The 22,500-nt window shown below is 47.5% G+C and overlaps 1 protein-coding gene across 1 annotated transcript in view; it reads right to left on the bottom strand.

Moving 5' to 3' along the window:
- The window catches only part of LOC135513383 (dedicator of cytokinesis protein 1-like), a 1,066,221-nt gene that overhangs the window by 417,728 nt on the left and 625,993 nt on the right, over positions 1-22,500 (bottom strand). Inside the window, 3 exon segments of the mRNA XM_064936309.1 lie at positions 5,214-5,317; positions 13,558-13,630; positions 13,763-13,861. Of these exon segments, the coding sequence (XP_064792381.1) occupies positions 5,214-5,317; positions 13,558-13,630; positions 13,763-13,861 (276 nt within the window).

The following is a 22,500-nucleotide window of genomic DNA, read 5'->3' as shown; positions in this document are numbered from 1 at the left end:
GTTATATTACCTGTATACGATGAGGTGGTGTTATATTACCTACCCTGTATACGATGAGGTGGTGTTATATTACCTACCCTGTATACGATGAGGTGGTGTTATATTACCTACCCTGTATACGATGAGGTGGTGTTATATTACCTACCCTGTATACGATGAGGTGGTGTTATATTACCTACCATGTATACGATGAGGTGGTGTTATATTACCTGTATATGATGAGGTGGTGTTATATTACCTGTATATGATGAGGTGGTGTTAAATTACCTGTATATGATGAGATGGTGTTATATTACCTGTATATGATGAGGTGGTGTTATATTACCTGTATACGATGAGATGTTGTTATATTACCTGTATATGATGAGGTGGTGTTATATTACCTGTATACGATGAGGTGGTGTTATATTACCTGTATACGATGAGGTGGTGTTATATTACCTACCCTGTATACGATGAGATGTTGTTATATTACCTGTATATGATGAGGTGGTGTTATATTACCTGTATACGATGAGGTGGTGTTATATTACCTGAATACGATGAGGTGGTGTTATATTACCTGTATATGATGAGGTGGTGTTATATTACCTGTATATGATGAGGTGGTGTTATATTACCTGTATACGATGAGGTGGTGTTATATTACCTGAATACGATGAGGTGGTGTTATATTACCTGTATACGATGAGATGTTGTTATATTACCTGTATATGATGAGGTGGTGTTATATTACCTGTATACGATGAGGTGGTGTTATATTACCTACCCTGTATACGATGAGATGTTGTTATATTACCTGTATATGATGAGGTGGTGTTATATTACCTGTATACGATGAGGTGGTGTTATATTACCTGAATACGATGAGGTGGTGTTATATTACCTGTATATGATGAGGTGGTGTTATATTACCTGTATATGATGAGGTGGTGTTATATTACCTGTATACGATGAGGTGGTGTTATATTACCTGTATACGATGAGGTGGTGTTATATTACCTGAATACGATGAGGTGGTGTTATATTACCTGTATACGATGAGGTGGTGTTATATTACCTGTATACGATGAGGTGGTGTTATATTACCTACCCTGTATACGATGAGGTGGTGTTATATTACCTACCCTGTATACGATGAGGTGGTGTTATATTACCTACCCTGTATACGATGAGGTGGTGTTATATTACCTACCCTGTATACGATGAGGTGGTGCTATATTACCTGTATACGATGAGGTGGTGTTATATTACCTGAATACGATGAGGTGGTGTTATATTACCTGTATACGATGAGGTGGTGTTATATTACCTGTATACGATGAGGTGGTGTTATATTACCTACACTGTATACGATGAGGTGGTGTTATATTACCTACCCTGTATACGATGAGGTGGTGTTATATTACCTACCATGTATACGATGAGGTGGTGTTATATTACCTACCCTGTATACGATGAGGTGGTGTTATATTACCTACCATGTATACGATGAGGTGGTGTTATATTACCTACCCTGTATATGATGAGGTGGTGTTATATTACCTACCCTGTATATGATGAGGTGGTGTTATATTACCTGTATATGATGAGGTGGTGTTATATTACCTGTATATGATGAGGTGGTGTTAAATTACCTGTATATGATGAGATGGTGTTATATTACCTGTATATGATGAGGTGGTGTTATATTACCTGTATACGATGAGATGGTGTTATATTACCTGTATATGATGAGGTGGTGTTATATTACCTGTATACGATGAGGTGGTGTTATATTACCTGTATACGATGAGGTGGTGTTATATTACCTACCCTGTATACGATGAGGTGGTGTTATATTACCTACCCTGTATACGATGAGGTGGTGTTATATTACCTACCATGTATACGATGAGGTGGTGTTATATTACCTGTATACGATGAGGTGGTGTTATATTACCTACCATGTATACGATGAGGTGGTGTTATATTACCTGTATATGATGAGGTGGTGTTATATTACCTGTATATGATGAGATGGTGTTATATTACCTGTATATGATGAGGTGGTGTTATATTACCTGTATATGATGAGGTGGTGTTAAATTACCTGTATATGATGAGATGGTGTTATATTACCTGTATATGATGAGGTGGCGTTATATTACCTGTATACGATGAGATGGTGTTATATTACCTGTATATGATGAGGTGGTGTTATATTACCTGTATACGATGAGGTGGTGTTATATTACCTGTATACGATTAGGTGGTGTTATATTACCTACCCTGTATACGATGAGTTTGTGTTATATTACCTACCCTGTATACGATGAGGTGGTGATATATTATCTGTATACGATGAGGTGGTGTTATATTACCTGTATACGATGAGGTGGTGTTATATTACCTGTATATGATGAGGTGGTGTTATATTACCTGTATATGATGAGGTGGTGTTATATTACCTGTATATGATGAGGTGGTGTTATATTACCTGTATATGATGAGGTGGTGTTATATTACCTGTATATGATGAGGTGGTGTTATATTACCTGTATATGATGAGGTGGTGTTATATTACCTGTATATGATGAGGTGGTGTTAAATTACCTGTATACGATGAGGTGGTGTTATATTACCTACCCTGTATACGATGAGGTGGTGTTATATTACCTGTATACGATGAGGTGGTGTTATATTACCTGAATACGATGAGGTGGTGTTATATTACCTACCCTGTATACGATGAGGTGGTGTTATATTACATGTATACGATGAGGTGGTGTTATATTACCTGTATATGATGAGGTGGTGTTATATTACCTGTATATGATGAGGTGGTGTTATATTACCTGTATACGATGAGGTGGTGTTATATTACCTACCCTGTATACGATGAGGTGGTGTTATATTACCTACCCTGTATACGATGAGGTGGTGTTATATTACCTGAATACGATGAGGTGGTGTTATATTACCTGTATATGATGAGGTGGTGTTATATTACCTGTATATGATGAGGTGGTATTATATTACCTGAATACGATGAGGTGGTGTTATATTACCTGAATACGACAAGGTGGTGTTATATTACCTACCCTGTATACGATGAGATGGTGTTATATTACCTGAATATGATGAGGTGGTGTTACATTACCTGAATACGATGAGGTGGTGTTATATTATCTGTATACGATGTGGTGTTATATTACCTGTATACGATGAGGTTGTGTTATATTACCTGTATACGATGAGGTGGTGTTATATTACCTGAATATGATGAGGTGGTGTTATATTACCTACCCTGTATACGATGAGGTGGTGTTATATTACCTGAATACATTAGGTGGTGTTATATTACCTGAATACGATGAGGTGGTGTTATATTACCTACCATGTATACGATGAGGTGGTGTTATATTACCTGTATATGATGAGGTGGTGTTATATTACCTGTATATGATGAGGTGGTGTTAAATTACCTGTATACGATGAGTTGGTGTTATATTACCTACCCTGTATACGATGAGGTGGTGTTATATTACCTACCCTGTATACGATGAGGTGGTGTTATATTACCTACCCTGTATACGATGAGGTGGTGTTATATTACCTGTATATGATGAGGTGGTGTTATATTACCTACCCTGTATACGATGAGGTGGTGTTATATTACCTGTATACGATGAGGTGGTGTTATATTACCTGAATACGATGAGGTGGTGTTATATTACCTACCCTGTATACGATGAGGTGGTGTTATATTACATGTATACGATGAGGTGGTGTTATATTACCTGTATATGATGAGGTGGTGTTATATTACCTGTATATGATGAGGTGGTGTTATATTACCTGTATATGATGAGGTGGTGTTATATTACCTGTATATGATGAGGTGGTGTTATATTACCTGTATACGATGAGGTGGTGTTATATTACCTAGCCTGTATACGATGAGGTGGTGTTATATTACCTGTATATGATGAGGTGGTGTTATATTACCTACCCTGTATACGATGAGGTGGTGTCATATTACCTACCCTGAATACGATGAGATGGTGTTATATTACCTGAATACGATGAGGTGGTGTTATATTACCTGAATACGATGAGGTGGTGCTATATTACCTGAATACGATGAGGTGGTGCTATATTACCTGAATACGATGAGGTGGTGCTATATTACCTGAATACGATGAGGTGGTGCTATATTACCTGAATACAATGAGGTGGTGTTATATTACCTACCCTGTATAAGATGAGATGGTGTTATATTACCTGAATACGATGAGGTGGTGTTATATTACCTGAATACGATGAGGTGGTGTTATATTATCTGTATACGATGAGGTGGTGTTATATTACCTGTATACGATGAGGTGGTGTTATATTACCTGCATACGATGAGGTGGTGTTATATTACCTGAATACGATGAGGTGCTGTTATATTACCTACCCTGAATACGATGAGGTGGTGTTATATTACCTGAATACGATGAGGTGGTGTTATATTACCTACCCTGTATACGATGAGGTGGTGTTATATTACCTACCCTGAATACGATGAGATGGTGTTATATTACCTGAATACGATGAGGTGGTGTTATATTACCTGAATACGATGAGGTGGTGCTATATTACCTGAATACGTTGAGGTGGTGCTATATTACCTGAATACGATGAGGTGGTGCTATATTACCTGAATACGATGAGGTGGTGCTATATTACCTGAATACGATGAGGTGGTGTTATATTACCTGAATACGATGAGGTGGTGTTATATTACCTGAATACGATGAGGTGGTGTTATATTACCTGAATACGATGAGGTGGTGTTAAATTACCTGAATACGATGAGGTGGTGTTAAATTACCTGAATACGATGAGGTGGTGCTATATTACCTGAATACGATAAGGTGGTGCTATATTACCTGAATACGATGAGGTGGTGTTATATTACCTGAATACGATGAGGTGGTGTTAAATTACCTGAATACGATGAGGTGGTGCTATATTACCTGAATACGATAAGGTGGTGCTATATTACCTGAATACGATGAGGTGGTGTTATATTACCTGAATACGATGAGGTGGTGCTACCTTACCTGAATACGATGAGGTGGTGCTACCTTACCTGAATACGATGAGGTGGTGCTATATTACCTGAATACGATGAGGTGGTGTTATATTACCTGAATACGATGAGGTGGTGTTGTATTAACTACCTTGTATACGATGAGATCGTGCTCTCCGTCCCTCAGGGTCGTCCCATCGTACCTCATCAGCTTCACAAACGACAGGGCGAATATCTTCTCCGATTTGTCTTTGGCTGCAGGGGGAGGAAAGGATACAACCAGTTAGAGCCCCGCCCCACTGAACCAGACAACCAGTTAGAGCCCAGGCCCACTGAACCAGACAACCAGTTAGAGCCCCGCCCCACTGAACCAGACAACCAGTTAGAGCCCAGGCCCACTGAACCAGACAACCAGTTAGAGCCCAGGCCCACTGATCCAGACAACCAGTTAGAGCCCAGGCCCACTGAACCAGACAACCAGTTAGAGCCCAGGCCCACTGAACCAGACAACGGGTTAGAGCCCCGCCCACTGAACCAGACAACGGGTTAGAGCCCCGCCCACTGAACCAGACAACGGGTTAGACCCCCGCCCACTGAACCAGACAACGGGTTAGACCCCCGCTCCTCTGAACCAGACAACCAGTTAGAGCCCTGCTCCACTGAACCAGACAACCAGTTAGAGCCCTGCTCCACTGAACCAGACAACCAGTTAGAACCCTACTGAACCAGACAACCAGTTAGAGCCCCGCCCACTGAACCAGACAACGGGTTAGAGCCCCGCTCCACTGAACCAGACAACCAGTTCGAGCCCTACTGAACCAGACAACCAGTTAGAGCCCTACTGAACCAGACAACCAGTTAGAGCCCCGCCCACTGAACCAGACAACGGGTTAGAGCCCCGCCCACTGAACCAGACAACCAGTTAGAGCCCCGCCCACTGAACCAGACAACGGGTTAGAGCCCCGCTCCACTGAACCAGACAACCAGAATACAACACATATGAATCATACACTATCCCATTCTCAGTCAGGACACTTAGGAGTCCAATAATCTGAACTGCAATAATTGTGTTATATCCAGTCCATATTCAGAGTGTATTTGCACCACATCCCCCAGGGAGAATGATGTCAGCACACTGTATATTCAGAGTGTATTTGATGACATCCCCCAGGGAGAAGGATGTCAGCACACTGTATATTCAGAGTGTATTTGTACCTCATCCCCCAGGGAGAATGATGTCAGCACACTGTATATTCAGAGTGTATTTGATGACATCCCCCAGGGAGAATGATGTCAGCACACTGTATATTCAGAGTGTATTTGATGACATCCCCCAGGGAGAATGATGTCAGCACACTGTATATTCAGAGTGTATTTGTACCTCATCCCCCAGGGAGAATGATGTCAGCACACTGTATATTCAGAGTGTATTTGATGACATCCCCCAGGGAGAATGATGTCAGCACACTGTATATTCAGAGTGTATTTGCACCACATCCCCCAGGGAGAATGATGTCAGCACACTGTATATTCAGAGTGTATTTCTACCTCATCCCCCAGGGAGAATGATGTCATCACACTGTATATTCAGAGTGTATTTGCACCACATCCCCCAGGGAGAACGATGTCAGCACACTGTATATTCAGAGTGTATTTGCACCACATCCCCCAGGAAGAACGATGTCAGCACACTGTATATTCAGAGTGTATTTGCACCACATCCCCCAGGGAGAACGATGTCAGCACACTGTATATTCAGAGTGTATTTGCACCACATCCCCCAGGGAGAATGATGTCAGCACACTGTATATTCTGACCAGACCCTGAGGGTACCACATAGACAATAGAACAGTATTTGTGAAGCAGCCTCCGTGTGGGTCCTATATAAACCGAGAGGAGAGTTACGGCTGTGCCCGGTTAAGTTTAACGTCGGATGGGACCGAATACATCACCATCACAGATCAACAAGCTCAAATTTACGTGACGTTCAGGAGCGTGATTCACCGGGAGCATCTGGTGCATTCAATCTGTATAAATCAACTTATTGGTTTTCTGCCCGTAGCCTGGCGCGGTGAATAATCGCTCTGCTCGCTGGACTGGAAGACAACCAATAGAAAGATAGAAGAGGACTACGGTATGTATGCTGCGGAGTCAGGAGAGGAGTGGATTCACTACGCAATGACTTCCATCAGACACAAGCACAGAGGCACAGATTAAAACAGCTGGGAGTCAGTGGATTATTTTGTACTCTCTCTCTCCTACCTCCTTTACACTGAATGATAACGTCGCCCCCAACAGGTGAATAGGGCAGGACGGGAAATATCAGCCATCAAACATGCCTCAGGTAATCATCCAACCTGAGCCAGAAAGACAAGGCAATTAACTATACGGAAGGGAAATTATTTAAAAACGCAACATGCAACAATTTATAGGATTTGACTGAATTACAGTTCAAAGAAGGAAAATAGTGCATTTAAATAAATTCATTAGACCATAATCTATGGATTTCACTTGACTGGCTGGCTGGCAGAGTGACTGATTGGCTGACTGGCAGAGTGACTGACTGGCTGGCTGGCAGAGTGACTGGCTGGCTGAGTGACTGATTGGCTGACTGGCTGGCTGGCAGAGTGACTGATTGGCTGACTGGCTGGCTGGCAGAGTGACTGATTGGCTGACTGGCTGGCTGGCAGAGTGACTGATTGGCTGACTGGCTGGCTGGCAGAGTGACTGATTGGCTGACTGGCTGGCTGGCAGAGTGACTGATTGGCTGACTGGCTGGCTGGCAGAGTGACTGATTGGCTGACTGGCTGGCTGGCAGAGTGACTGATTGGCTGACTGGCTGGCTGGCAGAGTGACTGATTGGCTGACTGGCTGGCTGGCAGAGTGACTGACTGGCTGGCTGGCTGGCAGAGTGACTGGCTGGCAGAGTGACTAGCTGGCAGAGTGACTGGCTGACTGGCTGGCAGAGTGACTGACTGACTGGCTGGCAGAGTGACTGACTGACTGGCTGGCAGAGTGACTGACTGACTGGCTGGCAGAGTGACTGACTGACTGGCTGGCAGAGTGACTGACTGACTGGCTGGCAGAGTGACTGACTGACTGGCTGGCAGAGTGACTGACTGACTGGCTGGCAGAGTGACTGACTGGCTGGCAGAGTGACTGACTGACTGGCTGGCAGAGTGACTGACTGACTGGCTGGCAGAGTGACTGACTGACTGGCTGGCAGAGTGACTGACTGACTGGCTGGCAGAGTGACTGACTGACTGGCTGGCAGAGTGACTGACTGACTGGCTGGCAGAGTGACTGACTGACTGGCTGGCAGAGGACTGACTGACTGGCTGGCAGAGTGACTGACTGACTGGCTGGCAGAGTGACTGACTGACTGGTTGGCAGAGTGACTGACTGGCTGGCAGAGTGACTGACTGACTGGCAGGCAGAGTGACTGACTGACTGGCTGGCAGAGTGACTGACTGGCTGGTTGGCAGAGTGACTGACTGGCTGGCAGAGTGACTGACTGGCTGGTTGGCAGAGTGACTGACTGACTGGCTGGCAGAGTGACTGACTGACTGGCTGGCAGAGTGACTGACTGACTGGCTGGCAGAGTGACTGACTGACTGGCTGGCAGAGTGACTGACTGACTGGCTGGCAGAGTGACTGACTGACTGGCTGGCAGAGTGACTGACTGACTGGCTGGCTGGCAGAGTGACTGACTGACTGGCTGGCAGAGGACTGACTGACTGGCTGGCAGAGTGACTGACTGACTGGCTGGCAGAGGACTGACTGACTGGCTGGCAGAGTGACTGACTGACTGGCTGGCAGAGTGACTGACTGACTGGTTGGCAGAGTGACTGACTGGCTGGCAGAGTGACTGACTGACTGGCTGGCAGAGTGACTGACTGACTGGCTGGCAGAGTGACTGACTGGCTGGTTGGCAGAGTGACTGACTGGCTGGCAGAGTGACTGACTGACTGGCTGGCAGAGTGACTGACTGACTGGCTGGCAGAGTGACTGACTGACTGGCTGGCAGAGTGACTGACTGACTGGCTGGCAGAGTGACTGACTGACTGGCTGGCAGAGTGACTGACTGACTGGCTGGCAGAGTGACTGACTGACTGGCTGGCTGGCAGAGTGACTGACTGACTGGCTGGCTGGCAGAGTGACTGACTGACTGGCTGGCTGGCAGAGTGACTGACTGACTGGCTGGCTGGCAGAGTGACTGACTGACTGGCTGGCTGGCAGAGTGACTGACTGACTGGCTGGCTGGCAGAGTGACTGACTGACTGGCTGGCTGGCAGAGTGACTGACTGACTGGCTGGCAGAGTGACTGACTGACTGGCTGGCAGAGTGACTGACTGACTGGCTGGCAGAGTGACTGACTGACTGGCTGGCAGAGTGACTGACTGACTGGCTGGCAGAGTGACTGACTGACTGGCTGGCAGAGTGACTGACTGACTGGCTGGCAGAGTGACTGACTGACTGGCTGGCAGAGTGACTGACTGACTGGCTGGCAGAGTGACTGACCGACTCGCTGGCAGAGTGACTGGCAGAGTGACTGGCAGAGTGACTGGCAGAGTGACTGACTGGCTGGCTGGCTGGCAGAGTGACTGACTGGCTGGCAGAGTGATTGATTGATTGATTGGCTGGCAGAGTGAGTGAGTGGCTGGCAGAGTGAGTGAGTGGCTGGCAGAGTGACTGACTGGCTGGCAGAGTGAGTGAGTGGCTGGCAGAGTGAGTGAGTGGCTGGCAGAGTGAGTGAGTGGCTGGCAGAGTGACTGAGTGGCTGGCAGAGTGACTGAGTGGCTGGCAGAGTGAATGAGTGGCTGGCAGAGTGACTGAGTGGCTGGCAGAGTGACTGAGTGGCTGGCAGAGTGACTGAGTGGCTGGCAGAGTGACTGAGTGGCTGGCAGAGTGACTGACTGGCTGGCAGAGTGACTGACTGGCTGGCAGAGTGACTGAGTGGCTGGCAGAGTGACTGAGTGGCTGGCAGAGTGACTGAGTGGCTGGCAGAGTGACTGAGTGGCTGGCAGAGTGAGTGAGTGGCTGGCAGAGTGACTGACTGACTGGCTGAGTGACTGACTGGCTGAGTGACTGACTGGCTGAGTGACTGACTGGCTGAGTGATTGATTGACTGGCTGAGTGATTGATTGATTGTCTGAGTGATTGATTGATTGGCTGACTGACTGGCTGCCTGAGTGACTGGCTGGCAGGCTGCCTGAGTGACTGGCTGGCAGGCTGCCTGAGTGACTGGCTGGCAGGCTGCCTGAGTGACTGGCTGGCAGGCTGCCTGAGTGACTGGCTGGCAGGCTGCCTGAGTGACTGGCTGGCAGGCTGCCTGAGTGACTGGCTGGCAGGCTGCCTGAGTGACTGGCTGGCAGGCTGCCTGAGTGACTGGCTGGCAGGCTGCCTGAGTGACTGGCTGGCAGGCTGCCTGAGTGACTGGCTGGCAGGCTGCCTGAGTGACTGGCTGGCAGGCTGCCTGAGTGACTGGCTGGCAGGCTGCCTGAGTGACTGACTGGCAGGCTGCCTGAGTGACTGACTGGCAGGCTGCCTGAGTGACTGGCTGGCAGGCTGCCTGAGTGACTGGCTGGCAGGCTGCCTGAGTGACTGGCTGGCAGGCTGCCTGAGTGACTGGCTGGCAGGCTGCCTGAGTGACTGGCTGGCAGGCTGCCTGAGTGACTGGCTGGCAGGCTGCCTGAGTGACTGGCTGGCAGGCTGCCTGAGTGACTGGCTGGCAGGCTGCCTGAGTGACTGGCTGGCAGGCTGCCTGAGTGACTGGCTGGCAGGCTGCCTGAGTGACTGGCTGGCAGGCTGCCTGAGTGACTGGCTGGCAGGCTGCCTGAGTGACTGGCTGGCAGGCTGCCTGCGTGACTGGCTGGCAGGCTGCCTGCGTGACTGGCTGGCAGGCTGCCTGAGTGACTGACTGGCAGGCTGCCTGAGTGACTGACTGGCAGGCTGCCTGAGTGACTGGCTGGCAGGCTGCCTGAGTGACTGGCTGGCAGGCTGCCTGAGTGACTGGCTGGCAGGCTGTCTGAGTGACTGGCTGGCAGGCTGCCTGAGTGACTGGCTGGCAGGCTGCCTGAGTGACTGGCTGAGTGTATGAGAAGTAAACCGTGCTAGAGGTTTAGTCTTTACTGAAGCCCACAACAGTGTGTGTGTGTGTGTGTGTGTGTGTGTGTGTGTGTGTGTGTGTGTGTGTGTGTGTGTGTGTGTGTGTGTGTGTGTGTGTATCAATGCTGAAGGAGAGGACGGATCGCTTCACCCTAAATACAGCACGTTTCAAACTGACAACCCCCCATTCCAGGCTGTCTGGACCTGCTAATTGATCGTTTTGCATACGGCCGCCCCGCCCAGCTCCTCTTGGCTGGACTAACAGATAATACACCATGAGGCGAGCAGATGGAGCAACAAGGCTGCCAGGACAGGCTTCCTCAGCCCTGTTCCACACCCATAAACATTAAAAACACTAACAAAAATAAATACATACATTTAGAATGGAGTCCCTTCAGCCAGGTGGACGCCTTTACAACATACAAATGAGCAGTTACAGGCATTTAATTCTCCCAGCCCGGGACCGTCCGACAGCCAGCCCGGGGCCCTCCGACAGCCAGCCCGGGACCCTCCGACAGCCAGCCCGGGACCCTCCGACAGCCAGCCCGGGACCGTCCGACAGCCAGCCCGGGGCCCACCGACAGCCAGCCCGGGGCCCTCCGACAGCCAGCCCGGGGCCCTCCGACAGCCAGCCCGGGACCCTCCGACAGCCAGCCCGGGACCCTCCGACAGCCAGCCCGGGACCCTCCGACAGCCAGCCCGGGACCCTCCGACAGCCAGCCCGGGACCCTCCGACAGCCAGCCCGGGACCCTCCGACAGCCAGCCCGGGACCCTCCGACAGCCAGCCCGGGACCCTCCGACAGCCAGCCCGGGACCCTCCGACAGCCAGCCCAGGACCCACTGACAGCCAGCCCGGCCATTCCAACAGTATAACATGAATCTCATTTATGTAGAGGAATTTCATTCCAGAATTAAAGTGACACAGGGTGAACTGTATAGTAATTGTTATGACCAGGGCTTGTGTCCTAAATGGCCTCCTGTTCCCTATGAGTGCCAGGATGTAGGGCCAGGACCCAGTCTGCTTGACTTGGACGACTGGGGACAGGTTAGGAGCCAATTGCTTAGTATTTATGAATTCATTGTCTGAATAATTGTATGAATTTACATTTGTGCTCGTAGCCTTGTGGTCTACATTATGAATTTATATTTGTGCTCATGGCCTAGGGTGGTCTAGTGGTCCATGAATTTAAATTTGTGCTTGTGGCCTAGTGATCAAAGTTACCTCCATCTTTCCCCACTGTCATCCCCTCTCCATCTTTCCCCACCGTCATCCCCTCTCCATCTTTCCCCCACCGTCATCCCCTCTCCATCTTTCCCCCACTGTCATCCCCTCTCCATCTTTCCCCCACCGTCATCCCCTCTCCATCTTTCCCCCACCGTCATCCCCTCTCCTTCTTTCCCCACTGTCATCCCCTCTCCATCTTTCCCCACCGTCATCCCCTCTCCATCTTTCCCCCACCGTCATCCCCTCTCCATCTTTCCCCCACTGTCATCCCCTCTCCATCTTTCCCCCACCGTCATCCCCTCTCCATCTCTCCCCACCGTCATCCCCTCTCCATCTTTCCCCCACTGTCATCCCCTCTCCATCTTTCCCCCACTGTCATCCCCTCTCCATCTTTCCCCCACCGTCATCCCCTCTCCATCTTTCCCCCACTGTCATCCCCTCTCCATCTTTCCCCCACTGTCATCCCCTCTCCATCTTTCCCCCACTGTCATCCCCTCTCCATCTTTCCCCCACTGTCATCCCCTCTCCATCTTTTCCCCACTGTCACCCTCTTTCCATCTTTCCCCACTGTCACCCTCACTCCATCTTTCTCCACTGTCACCTTCTCTCCATCTTTCCCCACTGTCACCCTCTTTCCATCTTTCCCCACTGTCACCCTCACTCCATCTTTCCCTACTGTCATCCTCTCTCCCCACTGTCATCCTCTCTCCCCACTGTCATCCTCTCTCCATCTTTCCCCACTGTCTTCCTCTCTCCATCTTTCCCCACTGTCATCCTATCTCCCCACTGTTATCCTCTCTCCATCTTTCCCCACTGTCATCCTCTCTCCATCTTCCCCCACTGTCATCCTCTCCATCTTCCCCCACTGTCATCCTCTCCATCTTCCCCCACTGTCATCCTCTCCATCTTTCCCCACTGTCATCCTCTCCATCTTCCCCCACTGTCTTCAACTCCATCTTTAACCCCACAGTCAACCCCTCCATCTTTTCTCCACTATCATCCTCTCCATCTTTCCCAACTGTCATCCCCTCTCTCCATCTTTCCCCACTGTCATCCCCTCCATCTTTCCCCACTGTCATCCTCTCCATCTTTCCCCACTTTCCGCTCTATCTCAGTTAAATAAAGTCAGAAAAGACCTTAAACATTCACATTTGTACTTACATTCTTGAGATGATCGGTGACGGAAGGTGAATCGCAGGTGACTTCGGTTCACGTCTTCAATAGGGATGGCAACCTGGAGGTTCAACAGTAAGACAGGTGACAGACAGCTAAATGAAACTCAATGCATCTCAAATTAAAGTACACACATGTACATGTACACACACACACACACTCACAAAAACACAAGGAAATAAGACAGACAAACCTTGATGGTTTCAAACCAGCGTGGCTGTTTGATCTGGTAGTAGATGACAGACTTGTACTCCAAGATGCCCTCGTCTCCAGCACCAGGGAACATCACGTTCTGAAAGAGAGAGAGAAAGGTGGAAATGGAGAGTGAATTTTTAAATATAATAATAAATACCATTTAGCAGAAGCTTTAATCCAAAGCAACTTAAAGTTATCCATACATTATACATAAGGGTGGTCACGGGAATCAAACCAAAATATTGTAAAAGCCATGTTCTACTAACTGAACTACAGAGGACCATGTTCTACCAACTGAACTACAGAGGACCATGTTCTACCAACTGACCTACAGAGGACCATGTTCTACCAACTGACCTACAGAGGACCATGTTCTACTAACTGAACTACAGAGGACCATGTTCTACTAACTGAACTACAGAGGACCATGTTCTACTAACTGACCTACAGAGGACCATGTTCTACTAACTGAACTACAGAGGACCATGTTCTACTAACTACAGAGGACCATGTTCTACCAACTGAACTACAGAGGACCATGTTCTACTAACTACAGAGGACCATGTTCTACTAACTGACCTACAGAGGACCGTGTTCTACTAACTGAACTACAGAGGACCATGTTCTACTAACTGAACTACAGAGGACCATGTTCTACTAACTGACCTACAGAGGACCATGTTCTACTAACTGACCTACAGAGGACCATGTTCTATTAACTGAACTACAGAGGACCATGTTCTACTAACTGAACTACAGAGGACCATGTTCTACTAACTGACCTACAGAGGACCATGTTCTACTAACTGACCTACAGAGGACCATGTTCTACTAACTGAACTACAGAGGACCATGTTCTACTAACTGAACTACAGAGGACCATGTTCTACTAACTGAACTACAGAGGACCATGTTCTACTAACTGAACTACAGAGGACCATGTTCTATTAACTGACCTACAGAGGACCATGTTCTACTAACTGAACTACAGAGGACCGTGTTCTACTAACTGACCTACAGAGGACCGTGTTCTACTAACTGAACTACAGAGGACCGCGTTCTACTAACTGAACTACAGAGGACCATGTTCTACTAACTGACCAACAGAGAACCATGTTCACCTAACTGAACTACAGAGGACCATGTTCTACTAACTGACCTACAGAGGACCGTGTTCTACTAACTGACCTACAGAGGACCGTGTTCTACTAACTGAACTACAGAGGACCGCGTTCTACTAACTGAACTACAGAGGACCGCGTTCTACTAACTGAACTACAGAGGACAGCGTTCTACTAACTGACCTACAGAGAACCATGTTCACCTAACTGACCTACAGAGAACCATGTTCACCTAACTGAACTACAGAGGACAATGTTCTACTAACTGACCTACAGAGGACCATGTTCTACTAACTGACCTACAGAGGACCATGTTCTACTAACTGACCTACAGAGGACCATGTTCTACTAACTGAACTACAGAGGACCATGTTCTATTAACTGACCTACAGAGGACCATGTTCTACTAACTGAACTACAGAGGACCATGTTCTATTAACTGACCTACAGAGGACCATGTTCTACTAACTGAACTACAGAGGACCATGTTCTATTAACTGAACTACAGAGGACCATGTTCTACTAACTGAACTACAGAGGACCATGTTCTACTAACTGACCTACAGAGGACCATGTTCTACTAACTGACCTACAGAGGACCATGTTCTACTAACTGACCTACAGAGGACCATGTTGTACTAACTGACCTACAGAGGACCATGTTGTACTAACTGAACTACAGAGGACCATGTTCTACTAACTGAACTACAGAGGACCATGTTCTACTAACTGACCTACAGAGGACCATGTTCTACTAACTGACCTACAGAGGACCATGTTCTACTAACTGACCTACAGAGGACCGCGTTCTACTAACTGAACTACAGAGGACCATGTTCTACTAACTGACCTACAGAGAACCATGTTCACCTAACTGAACTACAGAGGACCGCGTTCTACTAACTGACCTACAGAGGACCATGTTCTACTAAAAGACGTACAGAGGACCATGTTCTACTAACTGAACTACAGAGGACCATGTTCTACTAACTGACCAACAGAGAACCATGTTCACCTAACTGAACTACAGAGGACCATGTTCTACTAACTGACCTACAGAGGACCGTGTTCTACTAACTGACCTACAGAGGACCGTGTTCTACTAACTGAACTACAGAGGACCGCGTTCTACTAACTGAACTACAGAGGACCGCGTTCTACTAACTGAACTACAGAGGACAGCGTTCTACTAACTGACCTACAGAGAACCATGTTCACCTAACTGACCTACAGAGAACCATGTTCACCTAACTGAACTACAGAGGACAATGTTCTACTAACTGACCTACAGAGGACCATGTTCTACTAACTGACCTACAGAGGACCATGTTCTACTAACTGACCTACAGAGGACCATGTTCTACTAACTGAACTACAGAGGACCATGTTCTATTAACTGACCTACAGAGGACCATGTTCTACTAACTGAACTACAGAGGACCATGTTCTATTAACTGACCTACAGAGGACCATGTTCTACTAACTGAACTACAGAGGACCATGTTCTATTAACTGAACTACAGAGGACCATGTTCTACTAACTGAACTACAGAGGACCATGTTCTACTAACTGACCTACAGAGGACCATGTTCTACTAACTGACCTACAGAGGACCATGTTCTACTAACTGACCTACAGAGGACCATGTTGTACTAACTGACCTACAGAGGACCATGTTGTACTAACTGAACTACAGAGGACCATGTTCTACTAACTGAACTACAGAGGACCATGTTCTACTAACTGACCTACAGAGGACCATGTTCTACTAACTGACCTACAGAGGACCATGTTCTACTAACTGACCTACAGAGGACCGCGTTCTACTAACTGAACTACAGAGGACCATGTTCTACTAACTGACCTACAGAGAACCATGTTCACCTAACTGAACTACAGAGGACCGCGTTCTACTAACTGACCTACAGAGGACCATGTTCTACTAAAAGACGTACAGAGGACCATGTTCTACTAACTGAACTACAGAGGACCATGTTCTACTAACTGAACTACAAAGGACCATGGGGCGGCAGGGTAGCCTAGTGGTTAGAGTGTTGGACTAGTAACCGAAAGGTTGCAAGTTCGCATCCCCAAGCTGACAAGGTACAAATCTGTCGTTCTGCCCCTGAACAGGCAGTTAACCCACTGTTCCCAGGCCGTCATTGAAAATAAGAATTTGTTCTTAACTGACTTGCCTAGTAAAATAAAGGTTAAAAAAAATAAAAATAAAATGTTCTACTAACTGAACTACAGAGGACCGTGTTCTACTAACTGAACTACAGAGGACCGTGTTCTACTAACTGAACTACAGAGGATCGTGTTCTACTAACTGACCAACAGAGGACCGCGTTCTACTAACTGAACTACAGAGGACCGCGTTCTACTAACTGAACTACAGAGGACCGCGTTCTACTAACTGAACTACAGAGGACCGCGTTCTACTAACTGACCTACAGAGGACAATGTTCTACTAACTGACCTACAGAGGACCATGTTCTACTAACTGACCTACAGAGGACCATGTTCTACTAACTGACCTATAGAGGACCATGTTCTACTAACTGATCTACAGAGGACCATGTTCTACTAACTGAACTACAGAGGACCATGTTCTACTAACTGACCTACAGAGGACCATGTTCTATTAACTGACCTATAGAGGACCATGTTCTATTAACTGACCTACAGAGGACCATGTTCTACTAACTGACCTACAGCGGACCATGTTCTACTAACTGACCTATAGAGGACCATGTTCTACAACAGAACTACAGAGGACCATGTTCTACTAAATGAACTACAGAGGACCATGTTCTATTAACTGACCTATAGAGGACCATGTTCTACAACAGAACTACAGAGGACCATGTTCTACTAACTGACCTATAGAGGACCATGTTCTACTAACTGACCTATAGAGGACCATGTTCTACTAACTGACCTATAGAGGACCATGTTCTACAACAGAACTACAGAGGACCATGTTCTACTAACTGACCTATAGAGGCCATGGGGCCAGTATCATCAGCTTAAGGCTGTGTTAATATTAAGCAGGAACTCCAGCCAGTCTGTCCACCAACCCAAGTCCCCAGAAAACACCCTGCTTAATTAGAAAGAAATTAGAAATTAAATATTAAACTGACCACTGCTGCTGCTGCGTGTGCGTGTGTGTGTCTGTGTGTGGTGTGCGTGTGTACATGTGTTGCTGGAGAGACCAGCTGGTGCTACTGGTCCAGACAAGTCATTATCTTCACCCAGTGGATCCCTGTTGTGGGTCGGGGCCTCGCTGTAAACCACTATGCCCTCCGTGGTGGGGGAGGGGAGGGACGAAAGGGAGGGGGGGGGGAGGGAGGGACATTCATGTATGATTCTCTATCAACCAGGTCAGTGGTCCCTCAACCTCCTCCAGACACACACACACGCACACACACACACACACAGAGGAACAGAGACAGAGGAACCACAGTCAGACAGAGGAACCACAGAGTCAGACAGAGGAACCACAGAGTCAGCCAGAGGAACCACAGAGTCAGACAGAGGAACCACAGTCAGACAGAGGAACCACAGAGTCAGCCAGAGGAACCACAGTCAGACAGAGGAACCACAGAGTCAGACAGAGGAACCACAGTCAGACAGAGGAACCACAGTCAGACAGAGGAACCACAGTCAGACAGAGGAACCACAGAGTCAGACAGAGGAACCACAGAGTCAGTCAGAGGAACCACAGAGTCAGACAGAGGAACCACAGAGTCAGACAGAGGAACCACAGAGTCAGACAGAGGAACCACAGAGTCAGACAGAGGAACCACAGAGTCAGACAGAGGAACCACAGTCAGCCAGAGGAACCACAGTCAGCCAGAGGAACCAGTCAGAGGCTCCATGTGCAGCAAGAGGAAGTAGGAGATTAATAATTGGAATTACAATGACGTAATGAAGTTGTCGTAGACAAGGACGGGGAACGCAGCAAAATATCCCCAATTAGCCTTGCAATGTTAGCTAGCTCGTTAGCTGGCTCATGTAGCTAGCTCGTTAGCTGGCTCATGTAGCTAGCTCGTTCGCTGGCTCATGTAGCTAGCTCGTTCGCTGGCTCATGTAGCTAGCTCGTTCGCTGGCTCATGTAGCTAGCTCGTTCGCTGGCTCATGTAGCTAGCTCGTTCGCTGGCTCATGTAGCTAGCTCGTTCGCTGGCTCATGTAGCTAGCCTCGTTCGCTGGCTCATGTAGCTAGCTCGTTCGCTGGCTCATGTAGCTAGCTCGTTCGCTGGCTCATGTAGCTAGCTCGTTCGCTGGCTCATGTAGCTAGCTCGTTAGCTGGCTCATGTAGCTAGCTCGTTAGCTGGCTCATGTAGCTAGCTCGTTAGCTGGCTCATGTAGCTAGCTCGTTAGCTGGCTCATGTAGCTAGCTCGTTAGCTGGCTCATGTAGCTAGCTCGTTCGCTGGCTCATGTAGCTAGCTCGTTCGCTGGCTCATGTAGCTAGCTCGTTCGCTGGCTCATGTAGCTAGCTCGTTAGCTGGCTCATGTAGCTAGCTCGTTTCTTTACATGGATTTGATGCAGTCAAGTCGGGCACTACCAAATGGTACGATAGATAACCTACGACAGCAACGAGGTCGTCCTACAGCCGCAGGTGATCGTAACAGTGTTTGTGATGGTTGTGTTAATGTGTCCAGTTAACAACAGGGGGGCAAGTTGACCTGGCATTGCTTCCTGCCCAGTGGGTATAACAGAGTGGATGAACAAGGCTGCTCAGGTAGTCTTCAAATGCCTGTCACTTCCTCTGTGTGAGAGCAGGAGGAGAATGTCACTTCCTCTGTGTGAGAGAAGAGGAGAATGTCACTTCCTCTGTGTGAGAGCAGGAGGAGAATGTCACTTCCTCTGTGTGAGAGAGGGAGGAGAATGTCACATCCTCTGTGTGAGAGAGAGGAGAATGTCACTTCCTCTGTGTGAGAGGAGGAGAATGTCACTTCCTCTGTGTGAGAGAGGAGGAGAATGTCACTTCCTCTGTGTGAGAGAGGAGGAGAATGTCACTTCCTCTGTGTGAGAGGAGGAGAATGTCACTTCCTCTGTGTGAGAGAGGAGGAGAATGTCACTTCCTCTGTGTGAGAGGAGGAGAATGTCACTTCCTCTGTGTGAGAGAGGAGGAGAATGTCACTTCCTCTGTGTGAGAGAGGAGGAGAATGTCACTTCCTCTGTGTGAGAGGAGGAGAAAATGTCACTTCCTCTGTGTGAGAGGAGGAGAATGTCACTTCCTCTGTGTGAGAGGAGGAGAAAATGTCACTTCCTCTGTGTGAGAGGAGGAGAAAATGTCACTTCCTCTGTGTGAGAGGAGGAGAATGTCACTTCCTCTGTGTGAGAGAAGAGGAGAATGTCACTTCCTCTGTGTGAGAGAGGAGGAGAATGTCACTTCCTCTGTGTGAGAGAGGAGGAGAATGTCACTTCCTCTGTGTGAGAGAGGAGGAGAATGTCACTTCCTCTGTGTGTGAGAGGAGGAGAATGTCACTTCCTCTGTGTGAGAGAGGAGGAGAATGTCACTTCCTCTGTGTGTGAGAGGAGGAGAATGTCACTTCCTCTGTGTGAGAGGAGGAGAATGTCACTTCCTCTGTGTGAGAGAGGAGGAGAATGTCACTTCCTCTGTGTGAGAGAGGGAGAATGTCACTTCCTCTGTGTGAGAGAGGAGGAGAATGTCACTTCCTCTGTGTGAGAGAGGAGAAGAATGTCACTTCCTCTGTGTGAGAGAGGAGGAGAATGTCACTTCCTCTGTGTGAGAGAGGAGAAGAATGTCACTTCCTCTGTGTGAGAGAGGAGGAGAATGTCACTTCCTCTGTGTGAGAGAGGAGAAGAATGTCACTTCCTCTGTGTGAGAGAGGAGGAGAATGTCACTTCCTCTGTGTGAGAGGAGGAGAATGTCACTTCCTCTGTGTGAGAGAAGGAGAATGTCACTTCCTCTGTGTGAGAGAAGGAGAATGTCACTTCCTCTGTGTGAGAGAAGGAGAATGTCACTTCCTCTGTGTGAGAGAGGAGGAGAATGTCGTTGTATTGTGTGAGAGGAGGAGAATGTCGTTGTATTGTGAGAGGAGGAGAATGTCGTTGTATTGTGTGAGAGGAGGAGAATGTCGTTGTATTGTAAAAGGAGGAGAATGTCGTATTGTGTGAGAGGAGGAGAATGTCGTTGTATTGTGTGAGAGGAGGAGAATGTCGTTGTATTGTGTGAGAGGAGGAGAATGTCGTTGTATTGTGTGAGAGGAGGAGAATGTCGTTGTATTGTGAGAGGAGGAGAATGTCGTTGTATTGTGTGAGAGGAGGAGAATGACGTTGTATTGTAAAAGGAGGAGAATGTCGTATTGTGTGAGAGGAGGAGAATGTCGTTGTATTGTAAAAGGAGGAGAATGTCGTTGTATTGTGAGAGGAGGAGAATGTCGTTGTATTGTGTGAGAGGAGGAGAATGTCGTTGTATTGTAAAAGGAGGAGAATGTCGTATTGTGTGAGAGGAGGAGAATGTCGTTGTATTGTGTGAGAGGAGGAGAATGTCGTTGTATTGTGTGAGAGGAGGAGAATGTCGTTGTATTGTGTGAGAGGAGGAGAATGTCGTTGTATTGTGAGAGAGGAGGAGGAGAATGTCGTTGTATTGTGAGAGAGGAGGAGAATGTCGTTGTATTGTGTGAGAGGAGGAGAATGTCGTTGTATTGTGAGAGAGGAGGAGGAGAATGTCGTTGTATTGTGAGAGAGGAGGAGGAGAATGTCGTTGTATTGTGAGAGAGGAGGAGAATGTCGTTGTATTGTAAAAGGAGGAGAATGTCGTTGTATTGTGTGAGAGGAGGAGAATGTCGTTGTATTGTAAAAGGAGGAGAATGTCGTTGTATTGTGTGAGAGGAGGAGAATGTCGTTGTATTGTAAAAGGAGGAGAATGTCGTTGTATTGTGTGAGAGGAGGAGAATGTCGTTGTATTGTGAGAGGAGGAGAATGTTGTTGTATTGTGTGAGAGGAGGAGAATGTCGTTGTATTGTGTGAGAGGAGGAGAATGTCGTTGTATTGTGTGAGAGGAGGAGAATGTCGTTGTATTGTGTGAGAGGAGGAGAATGTCGTTGTATTGTGTGAGAGGAGGAGAATGTCGTTGTATTGTGTGAGAGGAGGAGAATGTCGTTGTATTGTGTGAGAGGAGGAGAATGTCGTTGTATTGTAAAAGGAGGAGAATGTCGTTGTATTGTAAAAGGAAGAGAATGTCGTTGTATTGTGTGAATATACAGCGACAAGGACAAGTATGTGAACCTTTGGGATGACCTGGATATCTGCATAGATTAGTCACCAAATCTGATCATCTAGTCACAACAATAACATACAACACACAAAAATACAAATTATTGCATTTTTCTTGTCTATATTGAATACGTCATTAAAACATTCACAGTGTAGGTTGGGAAAAGTATGTGAACCCCCCCAAGGCTAATGACTTCTCCAAAAGCTAATTGGAGTCAGGAGTCAGTTAACCTGGAGCCCAATCAATGAGACGAGATTGGAGATGTTGGTTAGAGCTGCCTAGAAGTATAAAAAACACTCACAATGTGAGTTTGCTGTTCACAAGAAGCATTGCCTGATGTGACCCAGGCCTCAAACAGAAGA

This window comes from Oncorhynchus masou, chromosome 24, assembly GCF_036934945.1.
Source record: "Oncorhynchus masou masou isolate Uvic2021 chromosome 24, UVic_Omas_1.1, whole genome shotgun sequence".
Classification (NCBI taxonomy): domain Eukaryota; kingdom Metazoa; phylum Chordata; class Actinopteri; order Salmoniformes; family Salmonidae; genus Oncorhynchus; species Oncorhynchus masou.
The sequence above is the reverse complement of the archived record's forward strand: the minus strand, read 5'-3'. Positions and strand labels throughout refer to the sequence as shown.